The 21541-nt window shown below is 40.1% G+C and overlaps 2 protein-coding genes across 6 annotated transcripts in view; one reads left to right on the plus strand and one right to left on the minus strand.

Moving 5' to 3' along the window:
• Window positions 1-628: 628 nt before the first annotated feature.
• On the minus strand, window positions 629-6071 carry zdhhc6 (zinc finger DHHC-type palmitoyltransferase 6). Of its 2 annotated transcripts, none has more exons than XM_070990207.1 (11): window positions 5831-6071; window positions 4289-4835; window positions 4031-4122; window positions 3546-3705; window positions 3265-3423; window positions 3010-3063; window positions 2577-2744; window positions 2327-2368; window positions 1548-1696; window positions 1399-1445; window positions 629-1302 (listed from the first exon to the last, which is right to left on the minus strand). In XM_070990207.1, exons 2-11 carry the CDS (start codon window positions 4553-4555, stop codon window positions 1202-1204), a joined length of 1239 nt encoding a protein of 412 aa, XP_070846308.1. In that variant the 5' UTR covers window positions 4556-4835; window positions 5831-6071; the 3' UTR covers window positions 629-1201. The 2 variants fall into 2 exon arrangements, with proteins under 2 accessions (XP_070846308.1, XP_070846309.1); XM_070990208.1 differs by having other exon boundaries at window positions 636-1302; window positions 1548-1693.
• Window positions 5651-21541, plus strand: part of vti1a (vesicle transport through interaction with t-SNAREs 1A) — a 118049-nt gene continuing 102158 nt past the window's right edge. For 3 of the 4 annotated variants that reach the window (XM_070990209.1, XM_070990212.1, XM_070990210.1), the window contains exons 1-3: window positions 6093-6291; window positions 12315-12373; window positions 13266-13376. In XM_070990209.1, the coding sequence (XP_070846310.1) occupies window positions 6198-6291; window positions 12315-12373; window positions 13266-13376 (264 nt within the window). In that variant the 5' untranslated portion in view covers window positions 6093-6197. Of the gene's footprint in view, window positions 6292-12314; window positions 12374-13265; window positions 13377-21541 lie in introns of all 4 variants that reach the window. The other variant, XM_070990211.1, reaches the window with a different exon arrangement.

Below are 21541 nucleotides of genomic sequence, written 5' to 3' on the forward strand. Positions count from 1 at the left end.
GGAAGAGCTTGGTGACCTCAATTCCCAGCATAGCTCGGCCTAACTGCAACCTTAGCACATGAGGTCCAGTCAGTGAGGTTCTTTGAAAACACCTGTGTGGGTGTGGAGAGCCTTTAAGAAGTCAAAAGGTCATGCAAACATTCTGGAATGAGCTCAGACATATGCACTATGGTAAATCCTCCTTGTCCTCACTTTTGTTGTGTCTAGACATACTTCAGGTGGCAGCAGCGACCTCAAAGCCATGTGTGTATCAAACCCTGTTGGTGTGGATTTGTGATAAATAGGCAGCAAATAAAAAAAAACACAAGCTGGATATTAGACAAGTGCCAGAATCTAATCTTGCTATTCATATTTAAATTCATGAAAGCTAAAGAGGCTCCCAAGATATGTACATTTCCTTAAAAGAAATTTCTACAGTAAAATGGTAAGACCCAATCAGCGTCAACATGAATATCAAAGGATGCGGCATAACATCAGAATTAGTTTTGGATAAATCCAATCAACAGCATCCTGGACTTGTATGTGACCATAATAATTAAACATTTGCAGATTGACTGTTTTACATTAAGCCCAAGGGCACTTCAGGAATTTCTAAGTATTAAGCATGACAATTTCTAGCAATAACAATGACTCTTGCGGAAGATTTTTTTTATTTTTGATTTATACTTTGAGGCCAACAATTGGTTTTTACAAAAATAATAAAAACAAATGAACTGTTATCTCCATACTGTAAGAAAGAGTTGCATGATGAAGCCCCGGGGTTAGCTGGGCAGAGGCATTGCATAATTAGCAAAAAAGGACATCAACACAAGTAAAAACAACAGGTTCAAGTAAAAAGTCATGTAATCACAATGCAGTCACATTAAAGCCTGGTGGCAATTCTTGGAAATTAAGACTCTTGCTGGGTTTCCACTTTTGGTCAGAGGAGTCAAACTGAACCCACGGGACCAGTCGTGAACTCTGGAGTCCTCTTCATTTGACAGCGAGGTGCTCAGTAAGACTTTCAGAACGACGTTGCCTTCAGAAAAATCCACGGTGGTTTTTGAAATGTGTGAGAAATTTTAATCAAAGTATGAAATTCTTGATGGTGAGCCTGCAGCATCAGGCATGACATCTTCAGTGGATGTACGTTTATGAACACGGATACACACCTTTTGTTCAGTTTAACTCCCCTGCTCTACGTAAAGCCTGTTCAAATATATTAATTTACTTTCTTATCGCTGGTGCTATCACTGGCAGCTGTGTCATAATGGCACTTCTCCACACATCGCCTTGGAAACCATCCCCTTACGCGCTCTCCCGCTGAAAGCCGGAACAGAAAGAAAGGCCACTGTTACACATTTGCTACAGTGAAATTAAAAACTGAATTGAAAACACAGCAAAAGCGCCTCATCCCACCTCTGATCTGCTCCTCGTTCAAAGCTTTGTCTCCATACATCCACCATCTAAAGAGGTAAAAAAAACAGCAATTAGGAGAATTCACATGGACAAAAACACTGCAGTTTTGGTCAAACATTGTTGTTTTAGTTTAGCCTGAATAAACTCACTTAGTGCCACGGGTGGCCAGGATGGTGTCCCCCTTGCTGAGGGGGATCCTGGGCTCCTCGGTGCAAGGAGTTCTGAAAAAGGTTTGGAGACCTTTGCTCAGAGGGCAGCACGCTCCATTATAGTCCTCCACTGCCCGGTACTGGACCTGCTGGCCAAGGCATGCAAAATATCTGGTTATTCTACTGCGCTGACCACATGCTATATTCAGACAAAATACAGGAACGTGTTTACAAAGTCTGACCAGTTTAATCACATGAAAGCACAGCACGAAGGTCTGACAGAGCTGGAAGAAAACAAGAGACTTTCTTCTACAGCAGTCTGACCTCACAAGCTTAGTTTTGGCCGCAAGATTTCAGTTTGGAGACATCCGCTGTGAAGTGAATAAGCATCGATCAGATGGAAGCCAGACCCATTAGCGAATGATGGGATGTGGTTCAATTTCTGATGTGACTCATCACATATGAAGGGCAGATAGAACTTAGTTTCCTGCCTGGACAGAGGATTTTTTTTAACACTGGACCCTGCCAATACGCACATCAGAATATAATGGTATACACTGCAATGACAAGCGGCAATAATGTTTACTACAAACTGCTTTATTTAAGTGAGTATTACAAATTGGAAATACTGGCAAATGTATGAAGCACAATTTATGAAATCTCACAAACTTCTCTCTGCAGACACACACATTATAGCTATTACAGCCTAAAACCTGCTCTTGTGTGTCTGTGCTACTTGTCCACATGGACGTCACAATACAGATTTGGCAGGTACTTACACTTCTCACTCGTTTATCAGCTTTCTGCTTCAGTTGCTCAATCTGTTTAAAGTGAAAATAAGATAATTACAGTCACTATTGTCTGACGAGGTAACTTTTAACTCACTGTTTGAGAGGAAATGTATCAACAGTAGGATTTATAACAATACCTACCAAATTAAAGATAACTTATCATTAAACATACAATGTCTTTTCACAGAGCACATAACAACAGTACCAAACAAATAAAATTGAATTGAACTGAACCTACAGTTAAGGTGTGCTGGTGACACTTGGGATGGACTGGCCATTCGAGGCCATCACCCTTGGGCGTCCCTGACCACGTGAAAACTTGCTTGAAGTTCAGCCAGCGGCTGCCGAGGTCGTATGGGAAGATGAAGTCCTCCCCTGTTTGGTAGTGCTGTATTCTGTCTTTGGCCTAGTGGTAAAGACACAGGGAGTGGTTGTGTGTGTATGGAGTCGGATGGGTGGGGTAGTGTCAAGTTTCTGTAACTGGTGCACTGTATTGTACTGACAGATGATCCTGGAACTCATGTGCATTAGTTATAAATGTGGCATTTAAAATTTAAAGAGCTTTAACAATGAAATGTTGAGAACATGTTGTGAATTAAAAGCATTAACACAACACATCACAAAATGTCATCATAAAACAAACCAACTGAAAATCAAACAGGCATCCTGACCTTTTCCTCGATCCAGGACTCGATCGAGGTCTTATTTCGGAGGATGACTTTCATCTGAAAGGGACAGACCATTTCATTATCGTTAGTCGTTATCGTCAGATTTTCACCAGATGTTTTACGAACTACTTTTGCAGAAGACTCTGTTCACAGGTGGCCTGGCTTTGCAAGGTTAAACGATCATTTTAAATGTAACATTTCATAGCCGGCGGCTTGTGTAAATTGCACACCGCAATGAAAACCTTAAGGAAAACTTACCTGTATGAAGAAAAGCATGCCAACGGCAATGGTGGTGCCCAGTGCCAAGCCTAAGGCAAAGAGTGTGGCAGCAAAGGCGGGCACACTGAAGGGCATGAGGGGCTGGAACTGTCGCACAGCACTCATATCAATCTTCACAGTGCTCCAGCCAAATGATATCTGCAGCATTGGAAAAAGAAAACTGTTTGACATGTGTGGGAACATTAGAATGAAATGAATAAGGCAAATCTGCCCACAGAAAAGCTGTATTGACCACAGGCCACCAAAGGCATGGTGCTCACCCTTTCATACAGCTGTGTGTACATGGTCATAATGAAGATAATGGCAGCGTGTGAGCAGCCCAGTGGAGCCAGCAGCAGGAAACTGGTGAAGTAGGCATGGTTCAGGTGGCCGCAGCAGTTGTTGATCCAAGGGCAGTGGTGGTCCATCTTCATCACACACCTAGAGGAGGGGATGCAGAGGAGGAGAGGAGTGCTGGGGAATTGACTGGTTGTTCGGGGGGACACAGAGTGACAAGTTCATCAGCAAGTCACACTGCATCTTCTTTTTGCCCCTCAAAAAATAGATTCACAGGCACATGATATTAATGCATTCAACATCACATAAACAGATTATGTGATGCTGTAAAGTCATTGTGAAGCACTATACAGGCTGTACAGAGACCTGGAGTAGCTCAACGATTTTCTAGTTATAGTAGCTCTCTGTGCTCTTTTATCTTCTTTAGGTTAGGAGCAAAAACCCAATCTTACTTTGTAAATGTAGCTACCTGTTACACTTGCGACAATGGTGGGATCTGGGGGCCTTGTACCCTTGGCACACTCGGCAGTATTGTAGGTACTGGGTATCCTCTTGATTCTCCTGTTTTGGGACATTAAGTATGTCAAACGTCTGATGTAACATTAAATTGTGTCACTCTACCTTCTCTACATCTTAAAAACACAGTCCCAACCTGTTCTTTATATTATCTACATGAACAAACACCAGTGACATATTGCAAGCCTTTATCCTAATTGAAGATCCTTACCGGTTTCCAGCCAAGAGGGATGTAGCCTGGTCCAACAAACATGGCGTTGAAGTAGTTGTAGAGGATGAGGACAGTCCAGTTGATGAGCATGATGAAGTTAATGCTGCCTCCTGTAGTGTCTAGCGGCCAGTACCAGATAATAGAGTCCAGAACTGCCATGGTAGAGCATATAGCAATGACAGACAGGGCTATGACTGGACCCCAGTGGCACAATCTCCGAACCTCATGGAGGTTCTCAAATGTCACAAAGGTTGACAGGAAGTTCATCTTCTTGCCACAAAGTTAGCACTAATATTTTGGCTGTTGAGTTCCTGAAATGTAATGACCAACTTTCACTGTGTTACTTTTTTTCCTCTGTTATCTTGCAAAGTCAGCGGTGCAGATGATGCACATATTTTTTCTCGTCTTCTGAGTACCCAGCAACTGGACTGGTCTTGGATCACTGGGGCTCTCTGTGTCCCATTGTTCTTTGCACCGGCAAAGAGCAGCATCATCTCTTGCCAGTCTTCGGAGCACTCTATCCTTGTGACACACTCAAATTCCCCATCTAAGAGACAGAGAGAGAGAGAGAGAGAGACAGAGACAGAGAGAAATGTTTAAACATCCAAACCAGTGATGCTACATTTCATAATTGTTTAACAGTGAATTACTGACAGTCAAGTGAGGCTTATTCTCATTTCGAAGCACTTTTTGCTCTCAACCATGTCAACTGTAGTTATTATTATTTTCTAAATATCAATAAATGCAAAACTTTGAAAGATAAACCTTGTGGAACATGAGCACTGTCCGTGCACAGTTATATACACAAAACTACATCTAGCGACCATATCTGTTGTAATCTACATGCACTCAGATGCCAGTTTATTAAGCACACCTACCTAAAACTAATGCAGTCAAAAATAACAGGCCTGTAATAAAGGTTAAGATAAAGCTTTGATTTACAGCTTCCACGCCTTGGTCATCATTGCAATATTTCGATCGGGAACTGTCAGAAATAACTAAGTTTAACAAGTATCTTAATAGCTAATGGCTTTAAAGCAAGGGACCTAAACGTGAAAAACATACAAATACACAGGAGTGGACAGTGCTGTATTTCTGAACAAGTGGCTCACTGGATGTAAATGCATAGTATTTACTCAACAGCGACCCAACTAATTAGCAATGTTACCAAGCTAGCTTATTCGCATCAAGAAACACTGAATTGAAACATTATATGCAATCGTTAGCATTTCCCATCATATTTACAAGCCAGACAAGCGAGACCACTCTGGCAAAAAGAGAAAGGAATGGTATATACGTTATTGTCCTTTTGGCAAAAAAAGAAGCGGTTTAGCATAAAGGCTAACGTTCCAGCTGTTAGCTAGTTAGCTAGCTTGCTCGCCAGCTTGACAAGACGAACGTTAACGTATGAAGATGGATAGCTGCCACAAGGAGCAAAGAGGATGACATTGCATCTTAAAGAAAAAAACTAACGGTTATCGATACACATACACGTATAGTTTTTATGAATGGCGAAAAAATCTGTCACTTTAAATTACCTACCTGGCCACTTCCTTAGTTTTTTCTTCAATTTCTTCTGTGTACAGGGAGGAACCTTCCTCATGGTGTCTCAGAAACTATTACCCTCAGCCCGTTGTCGACATTTTCAGTCTTAACAGTTTATTACTCTACCATCACGGAACTGCAATCATAATTTATTTACTCGCGTTCGTCAAAAATAAACGTGACTGATGTTTTTTTATCCGCTACCTGTGCCATTTTCAATGTCGGAAAAATAAAAACCAAGCCCAGTTCCTTGCCGAGCATATTATATTGCGACTCAAGGAAGGAACTCCATTCGAGCCTTGTTTTTATTATTTTGAGCTAACTGTCAACCAGAAAGCCACCTGTTTTAAACTTAAACGTCAAAATGTCGTCAGACTTTGAAGCCTACGAGCAGGACTTTGGAACCATTACAGCGGAAATAACCAACAAAATTGGCAGAATTCCTAAACTAAGTGGAGGTAAGTCTGCTAAATTTATTAGCTGGAATCGCTGAGGTGGAGCTAGCTATCAGTTAGCTGGCATTTCTCTGCTGAGAAGGCTAGCTAACGGTAGCCGGTGTAGCCTTCAGTTCTTTTTGTGTTGTTTCATCAGTTCGCCAACATTTTCTTCTGATATTTTAGCGCACAAAATGGTGAAACACCGCTCGAGAGTGTTCTGGACATGAATGTAAAATGAGTCATCACGTATTTCTGGCTGTCTTAAAGTCATTGGATTTAGCCAGTGTGAAAATGTGCAACACTGGGGTTGGCAAAACATTATGTTTTCCAATAGATAATGTATGTGTGCTTTTCTAGGCTGCTGCCTCTGTTAATGGCAGCGTTAAGAGGAGAACAGAAGCCTTGGGTCACTCGGAGTATAGCTGAAGTGTTAGCTAAATATTGCTTGAAATCATTATATAATAGAGATTAACGGTTAGGCAGTAAACTTTTACTGGTATCACAGGGGAAACTGGAGTTGTGGAATCACCATGGCAACACAGCAGCTTTCTGTGTTTCCTGTACTGAAATGAACTGACATTCATGACGTAACATTATCAAACACAGGCTAGTGAGCTCTGTCATTTTACAACAAGAGGTCGGACCTGGCTTTGGATGTAAGACTTGTGTGTATTTCTTCTTTCATCACTCATGTAGGTCTGTAGGTCAGGTGTATTGGTCACGATAAAGTGTTCGTAGGTGTCAATGAGTCTGTCTTTTTGCAGTGGGCTGCCTATTGCCCCGGAGATTCTTCAATCGGTTAAAACCCCCACAACTGAAATGTATGTGTACAAAATAGATAGAAAAGTGGATGAATGACGCTGTCAGACATTCTTTTTCAGCCAAATAACCATTCAAGTGTTCAAATGGGAGTCCTCCATTCAGTCGAGTGAATATTTGTTGTTTAAAGGATACAGAGGATTTCTTTTTTCTCATATTTACAACGTGGATTACACTCGTGCAGCCAGTTTAGGTTCTGTATTCACATGACTGGATCTGATGTACAGCATGTCAGCATAAAGGCTCAGAAAACATTAAAGATTGGACATTAAAAATCATTTAATTATTTTTCTTAGTGGCTACCAGATATAGGCACAAATGTTTTAGGTTGGATCCAATTTGCTTAATTGGAAAGATACATGTTCATTACCAAACTACTTTGCATCAATGTCTGTGATATTAACTTTTATCTTGTCTAACAGTATATTAAGACACTGCACAGGGAAGAGAACTGGGGATAAAATGCAGCAGAGATGATCAGACTGATATGAACTTGCATCCTGATAACAGGTGTTGAGTCCCACTCAGAATTCCTTTATTTATCAAACACTAAATGCATATTTGTTGTGGCACGTTTTGACCAAAGCACATGCTACGAGGCTCAGTGTGTTCATAATAAAGAGACAAAATGGTGTACCTATATCTTCAGTTTTAACCAAATTTATAAATTGGTGGCAACATGCACAGCACTTTGTATACAGGATAAAGATGATAGAATATAATCGATAGATAATACATTCATGTGGTGCTGTTATACTTACCGATATGAGCTTAGTGGCACAAAATTTAATCTGTAACTGTGAAAAGACTTTAGGGCTTAGAAATGTTTCCCCTTTTTTATTAAGCATAATTTCTGGTCCCTCCATTTATATTCCCTAAGAATTAGGTCACAAATGAAAAACAGTGTTACAGAGTGTTACAGACGAGCAGTTTATTAGTATATTCATTTCATAAAACAGACTGCGCATAACAACTTTCCCCAATCAAAGTGTGCCTTTCAGAGTTTACTGAAGCACCTGTTTTACACAGCCTGTCACCCTTTCAAAATGTGATTGCTATTGTTCTGAAACTTGCTTAGATTGTAATGTTGTTTATTGGGAATGCTGCCAGGGCATAGCTTGACTCACAAACTGTATTTTAACATTAAAACACACGACTCATTTTCCCTGCTACATCTCTAGAGCCGCTAAAAACAGACATCATCAGCGAGCCATCATAGTGTCAGTATGGGCTTTTTGTTCTCATGATTGTGAAAACTTATCCTTATGTACCCAGATCAAACACTGTTTTTGCAATGCACATACTACCTTATAACTTTGACTTGCTATGTAAGTGAGTACACAGTCACATGGAGACAAAATAGTCACCAGGTTTGCATTTTTCTAAATGTGTAAAAATAAAAACACTAAAAGAGCCATTATGTGCAGCATATCTTAATTTAACAGACAACTGGTATTTTGTAATATTTTTTGAAATGGCATCAACTGCACAAAACCAAAAAGACAGATAAATACAAGCATAAATATTATCTAATGAAGTACTGTAAGTGTGGTGGTACTCACTGAATTGCCTGTATTGTCCACAACTAGTTGACTACTGCTACTAGTTTGTCTTCACTTTTGACTGCTAAAAACTGCTTCCAACCCCTACTTGGAACATTTATCTCCATTTCTGGACTCAGACTCGCTTGTTGGTTTTTCAAAGGGCACTGCCTCTCACAAAGCCTCGCCTGACTGAATATGTCTGGTTTGGAATTGGCATCTTTGAAGATTCATGGCAGCCCATTCCACAGTGTAATTCCACATTGCTTCCTCTCGCCATCTGTTGACTGTGTCAGAGTAAGCCCATATGAATATGTACAAAGCCAGCAAACACATTACAACCATAAGTAGTTGTTCAATGTCTTCTGCCACCAACAGAATAGTTTACAGTTGAATTTCAATTCCCTTCCTCCTCATTAAGGTTTTTCTTCTTTCTTTTCTTAAGGCTCTATGGCTCTTCTTCCTGAAGTGGCTGAATTTTTCCTGCCGTTTGACAGCCCTCTATTTAATACGTTAATATAGCTCCAGACAAAGGGCTTTTGTCATTGCTGTTGTTGTATCTCTCTATTTCACATGTGCACAATTGCTGATAAAGGCCAGGGCATGTGGAAAAACTGTCCTTGACTGTCTTCATTCATGTAACAATCAAATGAATGTGTGTTTATATATTTATGTGTTACCATCCCCCAAAACCTAAGATTCAAGCAATGTTTGAATAAGAATACGTTGAAATGTTAGGCCTTGTTCCATGAAACATGAATATCATTTTTTTTTCTCACCTTTGAGTGTTTATGGCAAGAGATTGCCTGTCAATCACTGCAACTCAGATGTGGAACAGTTTTTCAAGTAAAAAAAGAATTACCCAGCCGTACTTTTTCTTTATTTGCCTTGCTATTGTGTACAAAACTCCACATCCATCTGCCAGCAGGTTGTGGTCTTGGTAAATATCCATACATATTTCACAGCCCTCCAGCTTGGGCCTGAGTCTGAGCAAGAAAGCACCATCTCACCTTTCAGTGAATCTCCTCTGGCTGTTTACTGTGGAGGCTGTGGGGCTGGACACAGGTTTTAAAAATGATTTTTGAGCACTGGCAAAAGGTAATGTTGGTCCATGGTGCCTGAGAAATGAAGATCTTGGCTTTGCAAATAGCCTTGTGATTTGAAGCTTTATAGTCTTTGCATTTGAATGATTTGAAATGTGGAAATGTATTAATGCTTCTTGATTTATTTGATTGAAAAATATTTTCAGTTAAATTAATACTTTCGGGAATATATCAGAATTAATATAAAGGAGAAATATTTCAATTGATTATTGTTAAGATTTTCTGAATTACCTCTTTTCTGCTTATATAGCGGAATACTATAATGCCAAAACCGATTTACCAGATTTGCTTTTCAAAGACGTTAAGAGCTTTCTATAGTTCCTTTTTCTGCTCATTATCATAATCTAAATCTGCTGAAGTGTCATCGTTTTGGCCGACAGTGGTGGCTTCTTTGTGTATATTATCTTCAAAGATTTGTAGTTTTAGGTATGCTTAAAACAATATTTTGTTTCAGTTTGCCAGACTTCAATGACATTTGCAAAGTGAGGGCTAAGAGGAGACATGGAGGCCTCCATCCATACTATTCATGCATAAGGCTTATTTCTGTTTTTCACGTGACATAATGTTTTGGCCCGACAGTAGTGAGTAGGTGAACTGTGGTTCACGACTAATACCCATATGCAGCTGAGTAAAGGTAGGCACAAAAAATGCTGCATTCTTGTGAGTCTTAGCACGAGGAGTTAAGGGAAGTTAGAAGCCAAATACACCTCTTTTACAAACAGCATTTTGACATGTCACCTTAGAAAAAGCATTTCCACTCAGCTGCTTTGCTGAGAGTCCTGGCATTGTGCGTGTTGGTTCATTGTCACAGTCTGCATGTCCCAAATTCAGACTGGAAATCCAGCAAGGAAGCATACTTGAACCTCACAGTAGACATAAGAAATCCAGTCAATATTTTTTTATTTCGAGTGTGCTGTTGTTAGACATTGTTCTCCCACAATACAATGAACATAGGAAATGGAGGAGCTGCTCAGAGCTGGAAATAGTTAAAAGTATTACAGCTGAAAACTTTTGCTTTGTCTTTGTGAGCTTTAATTAGTCAGTGACATCCCAAAGTCAGTGTTTGATTGATGTCTGCTGCTACACATATTAAGTCATTACTCTTAGGGTAAAATGGTAGTAGTATATAGATTTTCTTTTTCTATACTAACTGCTCGATAATTTACTTAGCCCATTAGTGTGTAGTATATATGGTATAGAATTATTATAGAGTAAGAATTTGTGACATGCACAGTCTGTAATGCCGTATTGGGACACTTGAATAAAAATGAGCAATCATTCATGTTAATAGTAACCCCTGTACCTTTTCTGCCATAAAAAAAAACAGCTGCTTCAAAAAAAAGCCTGTCCATTATTGTCCCATTGTTACTGGAGTGGATTTTGGACATTAACAACAAAACACTAGTGTTGGTGGAAATAGAATCTAATATTCAAGTATGTTTTCATGAGTGTGTAATCGCCTGAAACTAAAAATGGTGTAATTGCTATCTTACATTCGTAAATTATGTTACAAATAGAAATGAATGACATGTTGCCTGCTTATTGCTTATTTTGTGGGACCCAGCAGTCAAAAAAATTTAACAATTTAGTTCACAAAATCATCATTCAGAGGAATTAAATTCATTCTCAAACATTTAAGAATCTGTAACCAGCAAAGGTTTGATATTTTTTTCTTTATTTACTTTAACAATTATTAATATGGACTATATAAATTTGAGGTACATTTTTTTTAATGTATGTCAAAGTTTTGGTTAATCTTTCCTCCTTTTGTTCTTAAATCTCCATTAAAATATGTTGTGTTAATGATGCTTGTTTAAAACTTTTTTTTTTTTCTTTTTTTTTAATTATTTCACCTTTGTTAGACAGCAGATTCAGACAGGGAACGGGCATGAGAGAGAGGTATGACATGCAACGAATGTCACCCACTGGAATCAAACTGCCTACGTTGTGAAGGCCATGAGGCTATGTGGCATGCGTGGCAGCCATTCAGATACTAAGGCACATAACATTTAATGTTGCTTGATTGCTTATCGACCGGACCAAACCTGGTACACTTTCATGACAAAAAGCTAATTTCAGAACAGAGACCAGCGCTTATATGTGGAGAAATTAAGTGGCAATGCTGCTTCCTTAAATAACAATGGGATGTATTCTAGTTTACATGCTTCTTTGGAACTCTCGCAAGTCGTAATGAGTTTCAATGGGTAATGTGGAAGAGCAGCCACGGGGTGAGGTGCAGAACGGTGCGTTAGTCATTCTGAGTGGGACTCATACTTCTGGCAAGTGAGCAAAGCTGACACCTCCCTTCCCTTTGAGTTGGCACGAGGTGTCTCACTGCTCCTCAACAGAAACCAACAAAGGCCTCATAGACGCCAATAACTAAGAGACATCAAATGTTGGCTCGTCGTGTAGAGAGAATGTGTAAATATATCTTCAAATGTGTCCTCGTGTGTTGTTTTCTCCCCGTCTCTTGCTTTCTCTCTCCCCCTCTCTTCCCCCGTTGCGGGGGAGTTAGGTTGTTGTCATGAAGCGCTGTTCCTCTGTCGGCTGATCAATATGTTGCTGTTTTTTTCCCTTTCAGAGGAGAAGACACAGCTGGTTCTAAATGTCGACAAACAGCTTGAAGAAGTCAGAGAGTTGGTATGTCTTTGATCAGTAATTTTCTCCTCTTCCTATTTCCTAAATAATGAATTTGTGCAAAGAGGGAGGGGACAATTTTCACTGGCACCAGACAACAGCACCTGTATTATCCTGGTGGTGACATGACATGCAGACAAGCACACATGGCGGAAAGGAGGCTTCCTCCTCACATGATTACTTTCCAGTAATCTGCTTTTAAGTGACACCCCTATGACACATTTCAAGCCATTATCTTGAGGTGGGAGTCTTCATGTTGCTGTTTAAAAAATGAGCAAAGTCACCTGACAGAGACAAATTGTGTTCGCAGTTGTCTTGTTATGTCACAGTGATTAGTTTCCTCCAAATCCTCCACACAGAGACCTGTCTTGCCACACATCAAATGTACTTTCACTTGATTCACTGTGACATTGGTGGGCCTGTGCATGTCGCTGCAATGAAGGGACCCTCGTATTTGATTGTGTATTTATTTGCAGAACAGCCTTTCTCTGTCGCAACTTTTATCACATCTGAGTGACATGAGGAAACATATTGGAACATATTAAAGTTAATGCCGCTGAAGTTACTCATTTCAGAAAGCTTAATGTTTTCAGAGTTGTCACAATTTCAATCTTGAGCAGCTTTTTGTCCTAGATAATAACCTTTTTTAGACAATATAACATTTTCAGAAATGCTTAGATGGCAAGAGAAACATGATCATTAGAGGATAGGGGGGCCTTTTTTTAACATCTCTTCAAGAGTGCTGTAAAAGTGATGAAGTGCTGAACATTATGATGTAAATTTGGATCAGAATTAACTCTAAATCTGTCAATTTTTGTTACTTGTCAAACTGATCTTAGCCAGGAAACATATTTGTGAAGTTTGTGAAATTAACTGGATTTACTGCGGGTTGTAGCTGGAGCAGATGGACCTGGAGGTGCGGGAGATCCCCATCCAGAGCCGGGCCATGTACAACAGCAGGCTGAAGAGCTACAAGCAGGAGATAGAGAAGCTCGAGAAAGACTTTGTAAGTACTTAAACTCCTTCTTAAATCTTTGTTAATAGTTATTTATGGTAATGTTACAAATATAATATACATCATCAACATTTAGTAAATTCTCTTTTTTTAAAAGTGTGACTACTGTTAATGCATACGACAGACTGTAGTTATAAGTTGTCATCTTCTCAAGTCCATTGTGGTTTATACATACATCCATTGTTTGCCCCCCCAACTAAACTCTCTGTCTTTCACACATCTCACGTTGAATCACACACACACAAACAGTTCTGTGCTGAAGCTCCGCGGTGCATCCACCGAGGTTAATTCAGAGTTCGTATTTGAACTTGCGAAGTGATGCCTATTGAGAACAGGATGTGTGTGTTTGTGTTGTTGCTGCAGAATCTGGCCTTGTTTAGTAATTCATAAATCACTGTATGTCTTGACTTGATCTCTAGCCTCTATCAAAGCTTAATGAACAGCCCGGTCTTGGGGGTGCCTTGCTTTTCGTCCATATTGTTGGCTACCAATATTGTTCAAGGTGTTTCACTTCATCAATAATATGATGGAAATGAGCAATTACCTGCAATGGAAACATAATTCCATTGCTTGCTTGTTTTATTCTTTACCTTTTTAGTTTTTTCAATTAGCCTACGTTGCAAAAAAATGTACGAACACATTGTTCCTATTCAAATCTTTACCTTGAAAAAATATGTATCTTTAATGATATCTTTACTTTGTTGTCTGTTATTGTTTTCTGTTGTCAGTTTTGTTGTGCTGCTGCTCACAACGCGATAATAAACCCGTGGTGTAAATGGAACCGACCTTGAGCTCGAGAGCAAGCGAGTTCTTCCACAAATCAAATATGATGTGAAAAAATATCCACAGCCTCGGAATGGGTTGGAAAAATAAACACTCACTGAATTGGACGTTTAAGAGCTTCAGGATTAATTCACAAAAAGCCGACCTGGGATAGGTGCAACGTTTAGCCTTGTCGTTACTGTAGTTCCAATGAAGTTTTGTTACTTTTTCGTTCTTGGCAAATTAATCAAGAAACTTTTGCTAACACCTTGGAATGAACTGAAGTTGTAGCTTTCCTCTCCAATGTGAACCTCCTCTTTTCTTGGCTACAGCATTCATTATGTGGTAGCTAAAGCCTGAAGGAAAAGATTTTAGGAAACGATAAAAACTGGTAATTACGACTGTACCAGTTTTCAATGCTTTTTAATGTAAAGACAGTATAATCAGATAAGATGAACTATAAAATGTTTTTGTGTTTGTCGCAAAATGAAATGAAATGAGTGAGAATCACATTCACACGAAATAGAATTATCATCACATGAGCGACTGCTTTTTAAAGTCTGTGCGGACTAAACGTTTCCTCCCTTACCCATCACTATTCCAACTGCACAACAACCAAGTAAACATGCATAAACAACCCATTTGGATGGAGATATCGTATGCTAGTGATCTGTGAGCGCACCGCAGAGATGTGCTAGCTGAGATCACAGAGGAGATCTCCTTGCCAAGACAGTTTACTTTCCTCACCATGGGCATTTAATTGGCTGCCGATTAATCTTTAACTTTTCTTCTCCCCACACTTACCGTGCTTAATCATGAAGCAGTTAACACCTGCTGGGGCTGATATTGGTGCTACTTTTGGTTGCTTGCATTTTCAGGCCTGTCTTAGGGCCATATGTGTGAAAATGTGCTTCTTTTTACCTGGGAAAAAGTTAGCATTCCTCCATCCACTTCCTGAAACTAAACCTTGCATGCACAGTACATAAACATGATTGCATCTAAATTCCTCCTTCCATGTCACTGCATACTTAAGTCGTATGAGCCAAGGCCTGCAAAGCTGAAATGAAAAGCAGAACGTGTCAGTGGGTTAGTCCTGGTGGATAAAGAACATCGGCCTGCTTATAACTGTGACTCCCCAAGTTTGATGGAGTCATTTTCATTTTTACTCTGCGTGTGGTGTGGTGAGCACAGTGTACCTGTTTAAACCAGGATCACCCACCTCTCACAGTAACATCTAGTATATCTGGTCCCCTGTAAATCTGATGCAAGTGTTCAGAAGGCATGAACTTCAGCCCCCTCAGATGTGCCTCAGATGTGCCAAATGCTATAGCTGAGCTCGGCCTCTCACTTCCTGCAGGCCTGGGGAGGACATGACACTCAGCTCGAAAGGCGTCCAGTGGAAAAAAGGCAATCTCCTTTCTTTTTAATGTAAAAAGCTCCGGCTTTGTTGTGCTTTCCGTGGATATCAAGGCCTTTCCACTCCCTCACTACTCGATCTCCCCCTACAACCCCACCCCCTACTGGCCTCCCACGGGTGCCTCCCCCCTTAACCTGCTCTCTCATCCTCCCATTCACCCGTGGTTTGAAGTCTTCCTACCACCGGTGTGCCAGCTTGAGATCTCATTCCTGCTCCTTTCCAGACAGGGCCCGAGACGACCTTAGCAGACAACTTATCAAACGGGCATCCCAAAGGTGTATATATGAGATGTAGCTTTGTTGGCTTGGCTGACAGCTTCATTGCGATAATCGAGGGGACAGTGGGGGTTTTAAAGGTGCTGGGTCGTAGCAAACGGGCATTGCAGCAGCTAAAGGGGATGCCAGCCTGACCAAAAAGAGAGTAAGTCAGAGTGTGGAAAAAAATTAAAAAGGACGGCAAAAATCTTATTTGATGGAGTCGCCTTGTTCAAGTCAGAGGAAGCAGGGTGGCATGGCTTTTAGCAGCAGCTTTGATCAGGCAAAGGAGAGGCCCAACGTAAGCTTAATTTAATGAAATCTATCGGGTAAACAGAGCCACCATCTTCAAAGGACCACGCTTGGTCCGTCCCAGTGGGGAAGGTGGGGGTCTGCAGACGTCTGCCGTGCCTCTCACAAAACACAATCCAGTTTTGAGGATGTGACTCAAATTATGTACCATGCTAATTGTAAATGTGTGATGCCTCTGACATGAGCATGATGAGATGTCATAAGCTGTCATAAGGCAGCATCGGCTCAGAGATTTCGAGGTGCTTTTTGTCAGTCCTAGAAACTCTGGTGGTGACGTCTTCACTGTTGTCAGTACATATTTTTAATATCAAAGCTCTTCCTTTCTTGCCCTTTTCAAAGCTGTTCCATGTTGTATTGTTAGGTCTGTGCTTGAGTATGTTTAGTAAATAGGAAATATTTTTAGTCTAATGCAGATTTCAGTCAACCTGCTGTTGACAGTGTGATGTTAAACATCATGATATCATTGGTAAAACAGAACTGAAACATCTGTGTCCAACATTGCAGATTGTTTAAATTAGCTGAATTTTTTACAAGAAATGTTGGTCACAAATGCAGAACTTGCATCTCTAAACTCACTGTTAGTAGCTCTTAGTTCAGAGCAACTCTTGGATACTTCTTAAAGTTAATCATCGAATCTGCATTTTTTTGTTCTTCACCTGTTTTTAAAATCCTCAGTGTTTTTGAAGTGCTTCTTAAGTGCTTCACAGATAATACAGTGTGTGTTGAGATAGACTTTTGAGGCGTCAGTATGCTGTGGCTGTTGATGTCTTTGTGCAGCAGATGGCGGTATTGCTCTAAGAATTCTCTCCTACTTAAGGTATATGACAAGGACAATATTGGGCACATTTACCAATTACTTTGCCTTTCTGATGCATGAGTGGACTTGCTATGATAAATCCTTCCACTTATTATTAAGCCTGACCTCATCCTTCTTGCTTTGTAATAGAGATTGAAAATAATGTAACCAAAAATGTCCTTGTGGTAAAAGCCCATTTAATACAAAGTGCCTTATAGTCTGGCTCCCAATTTAATGTATTTTCTGTAGTTTGTCTTTACCCAGTTGTCCTCTTAAAGTCAATTAAGGAAGCCAAATAAAATATGAATGAATTGATGCCCCTCTTAGGAAAGTGGAATGATATTGTAAACATTTAATTGTGCACATCTCCTTTCCCAGTTCATTGTTCTAACATTAGGTGTTGCTGCAAATACTTCCCCTTAAGTTGTGTCAAAGGGGGTGAGTTTAGTTTTGTATGTATATTTCTTTGTCTTTTCAATCACAAAGACACAAATGTGAGAGGCTTTGTTTTCAAGGATCCTTGACTCTGATCAAGGTTAATTGATAGGCATTAAAAGTGATGCACGGACAAGTTTTATTGTTGAATACTTCACATTTTTGTGACATGAAGTGGCAGTTGGTGCCATTAATGGTCAAGGCAGATTTGCTGATGGCATGAGAGTCATTGGGTAAATCTTTCGGAGCAGGATGAATTTCATCAGATTAATAGCAATTCAGAATAAAAGGCTATTGTCATCATAGTATGCAATATACCATTTCATCAAGGACCATGAAGATGTCCCTCAAGCTTCTGTGTCCCTTTTGAAAAACATATCATTATCCAGTCTTTATGTGAGGTTTGTAAGCATGTTGTCACACTACATAATGCAAGTTATAACAAGATAGGAAAAATGTGACAGGTCAAATTTTGATTCACCTCAAGTACAGTACTTAACTTCAAGAGACGCTTATTCAGTCGAGTTTGAAATGATGATGGAAAGAATCTCTTCTACCATTCCTCGCTACGTGTATTCCATTATGGATATTGTAATAGTTGCTCGTGCCTGTGTTTTCTGATAGTAAATCACGAGGCCAACAGTCAGAGAGATACAACCAACACTTCCTAATTTCTAATTGTCTAATGGGGTATTGTTTGGAGCTAGTCACGGTCAAGTATGAGGTCTGGACTGCCTTTTCCTTTCATAAAAACCCTTGGATGGAATGCCTCCTAGTGTCTACCCAGGGAGGTAATTAATACATTTCCAAAGAGTCAGCCAACCTTGAAATATTGAACAGTTTATTTGCCAGGTACACAGAGGTGAATGGAATGAAAAAGCTGTTGGTTCTGATTCCACTTTTTATTTCTTGATTGCTTTTTTTTTTTTTTGTTAAATCTCGATATATCAGCTTTCTAAGTGGTATGACCTTCCAGAGATAACTTGAAATGTATCTTTCAGCTGGGGCAAACACTGCCTGTGCTGTTTTTAATGAACTGGCGCATTAGACTCTTCAAGAACAGCTCATAATTGAAGAGAAATGATTTGAAATATGGAAATGCGAACAAGATCAGTAAATGATAAAATCCCATGTCTGTCGAATGTGAACAAACCTCAAGACAAACTTCTGTAACTCATGATTCTTATTTGCTCCCCTGGTATCAGAATAAATTGACTTGTAGAAAAGCTAATGAATGACTCTTGACTTTAAAATACACAGCTCATGCTACATGTTTTAGTTGCCAGTAAGAGTGCTATCAGAAGTTTTCCATAAGCCTCTTTGGCTGATTCCAAACCCCAGAGCTATTTGTTGACTCTGCGTCTGAGGGTCATCCACAATCGGTTCATCACTGGCAATGAATTAACATTTTTCTAGGGTTTTAGAAATGCCTTAGAAAGTATAGGGTATTGTATCTATGTGAATTCTTTCTGTTCTTGGTTGGAGTTGAATGTGGGAGCTGTTATTTACTCTCCACTCAAAGCATACTAATACCTTGGTATGTATATAACCAAGCCAAGCAAATGAAGATGAGGGTGCCCTTCATTTATCTAATCTATGAATGCAAATGTGAGGCTGGCTTTTTTGTTTTAATAAGTGGTCATGGACAATTCAAGGTTATGGAGACGATCCAACTTTAGCTTATAATGGCCATAAACTCATTATGTTTGGCCCAATTAGCAACCTAAGTGGAGAAGTAAGAGTTTGCAAAGTCATTTATCAGAAAGTTGTACATTTGTCTTAAGAAGCTCTGGCATCCTAAATGGCATTTTTTTCAGCCAGATGCTGATAATTATGTTGAGATTTGGGTTTTGATGGGAGATTTTAGGACTTCTGTACTTCCCACGCTAGAACCTCACTAGTAGTGATTATAAATTAGCATTGTTGTAATCCATCTTGAAGGGTTCCTGTTGTTTGCCCCCTGTCCTCGTCATGGTGACTCCTGCTAACAGGCAACATGACAGACCAACATTAGTTGGATGTTAGACACTTTAAATCGCCTTAGGTTGCCTTGGCTTACTTGCTCATATTAAACACAGAGGAGCAAAGGCAGATTGACTCTTTTCATGGTTTGTTGCTTAACAACCCATCAATGACACCAAAGTCTAATCACTCGTAACCAGTTTTAAAAGGAGTCCCTCAATGGTTGGGATTTTTCCTGTATATTTCCTCTGCTGAGTGCAGATTTAAGATGTAAACAAATAGATCTGCTTCTCTACTTATGAATTATGTCTTTCATTTGGAAGTTGTTGTGCACAGTATGTCTTCCTCAAGCCCTTTGTGGATTTGTGGCATCGAAGGCTTTTCCATGTCCTCTTTATGGACACGAAGATGGGATTCATTTGCGGATTAGCCTTTTTGTCACTCGCGTTGAAACCGTTTTTTGTTGGTTTGATGGTGTAATGGCAGCAGTGGGTCAACCCGGGTTGAAGGACAGCGTCACAATAAGGACAAAAGGATGTGTTGTCCAGAAGTGCCATGCTCACTAGAATATCTCCGTGTGCAGAACTTTTTCAATTCTTTTTGTCACATTTGTGATTAAAAATGTATAGACATGTTATGTTTTACATGTTTAAATTATATGAGACACTTATGTCTAACCTGCTACTCTGAAATGTGTTGGTTGTTTTATTCATTCCCACGCTATGAATAATAATTAATAAGTAATTGTAGTCATCATTTGCACTCCACAACATGAATAGCATCACAGTGTTGTCAACCAGATGTGATGGCAGCATTAATAGAGGATTCTACATCATCTCCTACTCCGTTTTCCACTCCTACTCTAATAGTGTACTTTCAAGTTAATTTAAAGTAATTATGCAAGTTATTGCCACTGTTAATAACCACTAGAGGAATTATTGACGACTTAAAACCGCACTGGAAAAGCAGAGTCTCTACACTGGTGTTACCCCTATTTTGACCAGACCTGGTACTGAAGATAGAGAAAATCCGAGTGCATTTTCACAAAGAAACCATTTTACAAACATGATAAAGTGTCGAGATGAGTGTCCCAGGCGGAGAAGTGGGAATAAATTTTGGGGTCATTTGCTTTACTGTCATCCTTATGAGTTTTACGGTCGTTAACAAGATGAGTTCTTGTCAGCAGTCGACTCGCAGAAACCACATAGGCTGTAATTTGTAAGCAGATCATCCCCTGCTCCCTCTCCGTCTCTTTATGTTAACTCTTGTCTGTATGGAAGGGGTATCTGCATTATGCCTGGAGCACAGGTTTTGTTTGGCAGTGTGCAAATTCGGCCGTTATCCTTCCACGCAATCGTTTCCTCTCTCGCTTATCTCTCCTGGCCCCTCCAAAGTCGCCGTACTTCCACACACACTGACAGTGATCAGTATAGCTTTCAGACGCTTGTCTGGCTGAGTCTGCTGTGAAGTGAAGGCCCTCCCAGGTCCCCTCGCTGTCCTCAGGGCTTGTGTGATTGAGTGACTGGAGTGAGTGGGGGCCAAAGATAATAAGGGGGAAAATATAAAGACACGGGGCGATGATATGATAACACCCCCTTCCTCCTCCTTCCCCTCCTCCCCTTTCCACCTCCCTTTCACTTTTCCTTCTGTTCTTCTTTCTGTCCTACCCCCGATTTCCGTGCACCGAGCCTGTCCCACGCAGTAGTGTAAACCAGAAGTGACATGTGACACCCACTCCCCAGTGATGTGCTGACAAGCGGGTACTAGAATAGGTGACAATGTTTTCTTTTTTTGCCAGACTGGCTTAAGTATGGTGAAGGGATTCATGAAGTATTTATGAAATATATTATGAATCATTGGGTCTGTGTTTTTCCTCTGTATTTTAGGCAGTGGCATTTGCTTTTTAATAAGTAAGCCTCCGAGAAAGCGACAGTGAGGAAAGGGGTAAATAGAGGAAGAATTCTTTACATTGCATCTTTACTGGCGTTTCTTCGTAGTTAAGGCTCCGTGTTTACAAATGTTTTAACCCCGGCTCGCGCCCCCTTCGCACACAAACAGGCACACACATGCAGACACACAATTAAACTTAGTTTCTCCCTCTCATCCTAAGTGTTTCTAATGAGGGAGCGTGCCAGAAAGAAAGGGATCGTGTTTTTGCTCTCAGCGACCAACAATTTTGCCTTTTCTCTGCTGTTTTTGAAGCCTGCAGTGGAATCTG

This window comes from Chaetodon trifascialis, chromosome 21 (genome assembly GCF_039877785.1).
Source record: "Chaetodon trifascialis isolate fChaTrf1 chromosome 21, fChaTrf1.hap1, whole genome shotgun sequence".
Classification (NCBI taxonomy): domain Eukaryota; kingdom Metazoa; phylum Chordata; class Actinopteri; order Chaetodontiformes; family Chaetodontidae; genus Chaetodon; species Chaetodon trifascialis.

Coding starts and splice junctions, on each gene's coding strand:
- zdhhc6 (XM_070990207.1), bottom strand. CDS start 4,555: ATGAACTTCCTGTCAACCTTTGTGACATTTGAGAACCTCCATGAGGTT. Junction 3,424..3,545: donor ACACACAGCTGTATGAAAGG/GTGAGCACCATG, acceptor CCAATGCTGCAG/ATATCATTTGGCTGGAGCAC. Junction 1,697..2,326: donor CTGATAAACGAGTGAGAAGT/GTAAGTACCTGC, acceptor TGCCTTGGCCAG/CAGGTCCAGTACCGGGCAGT.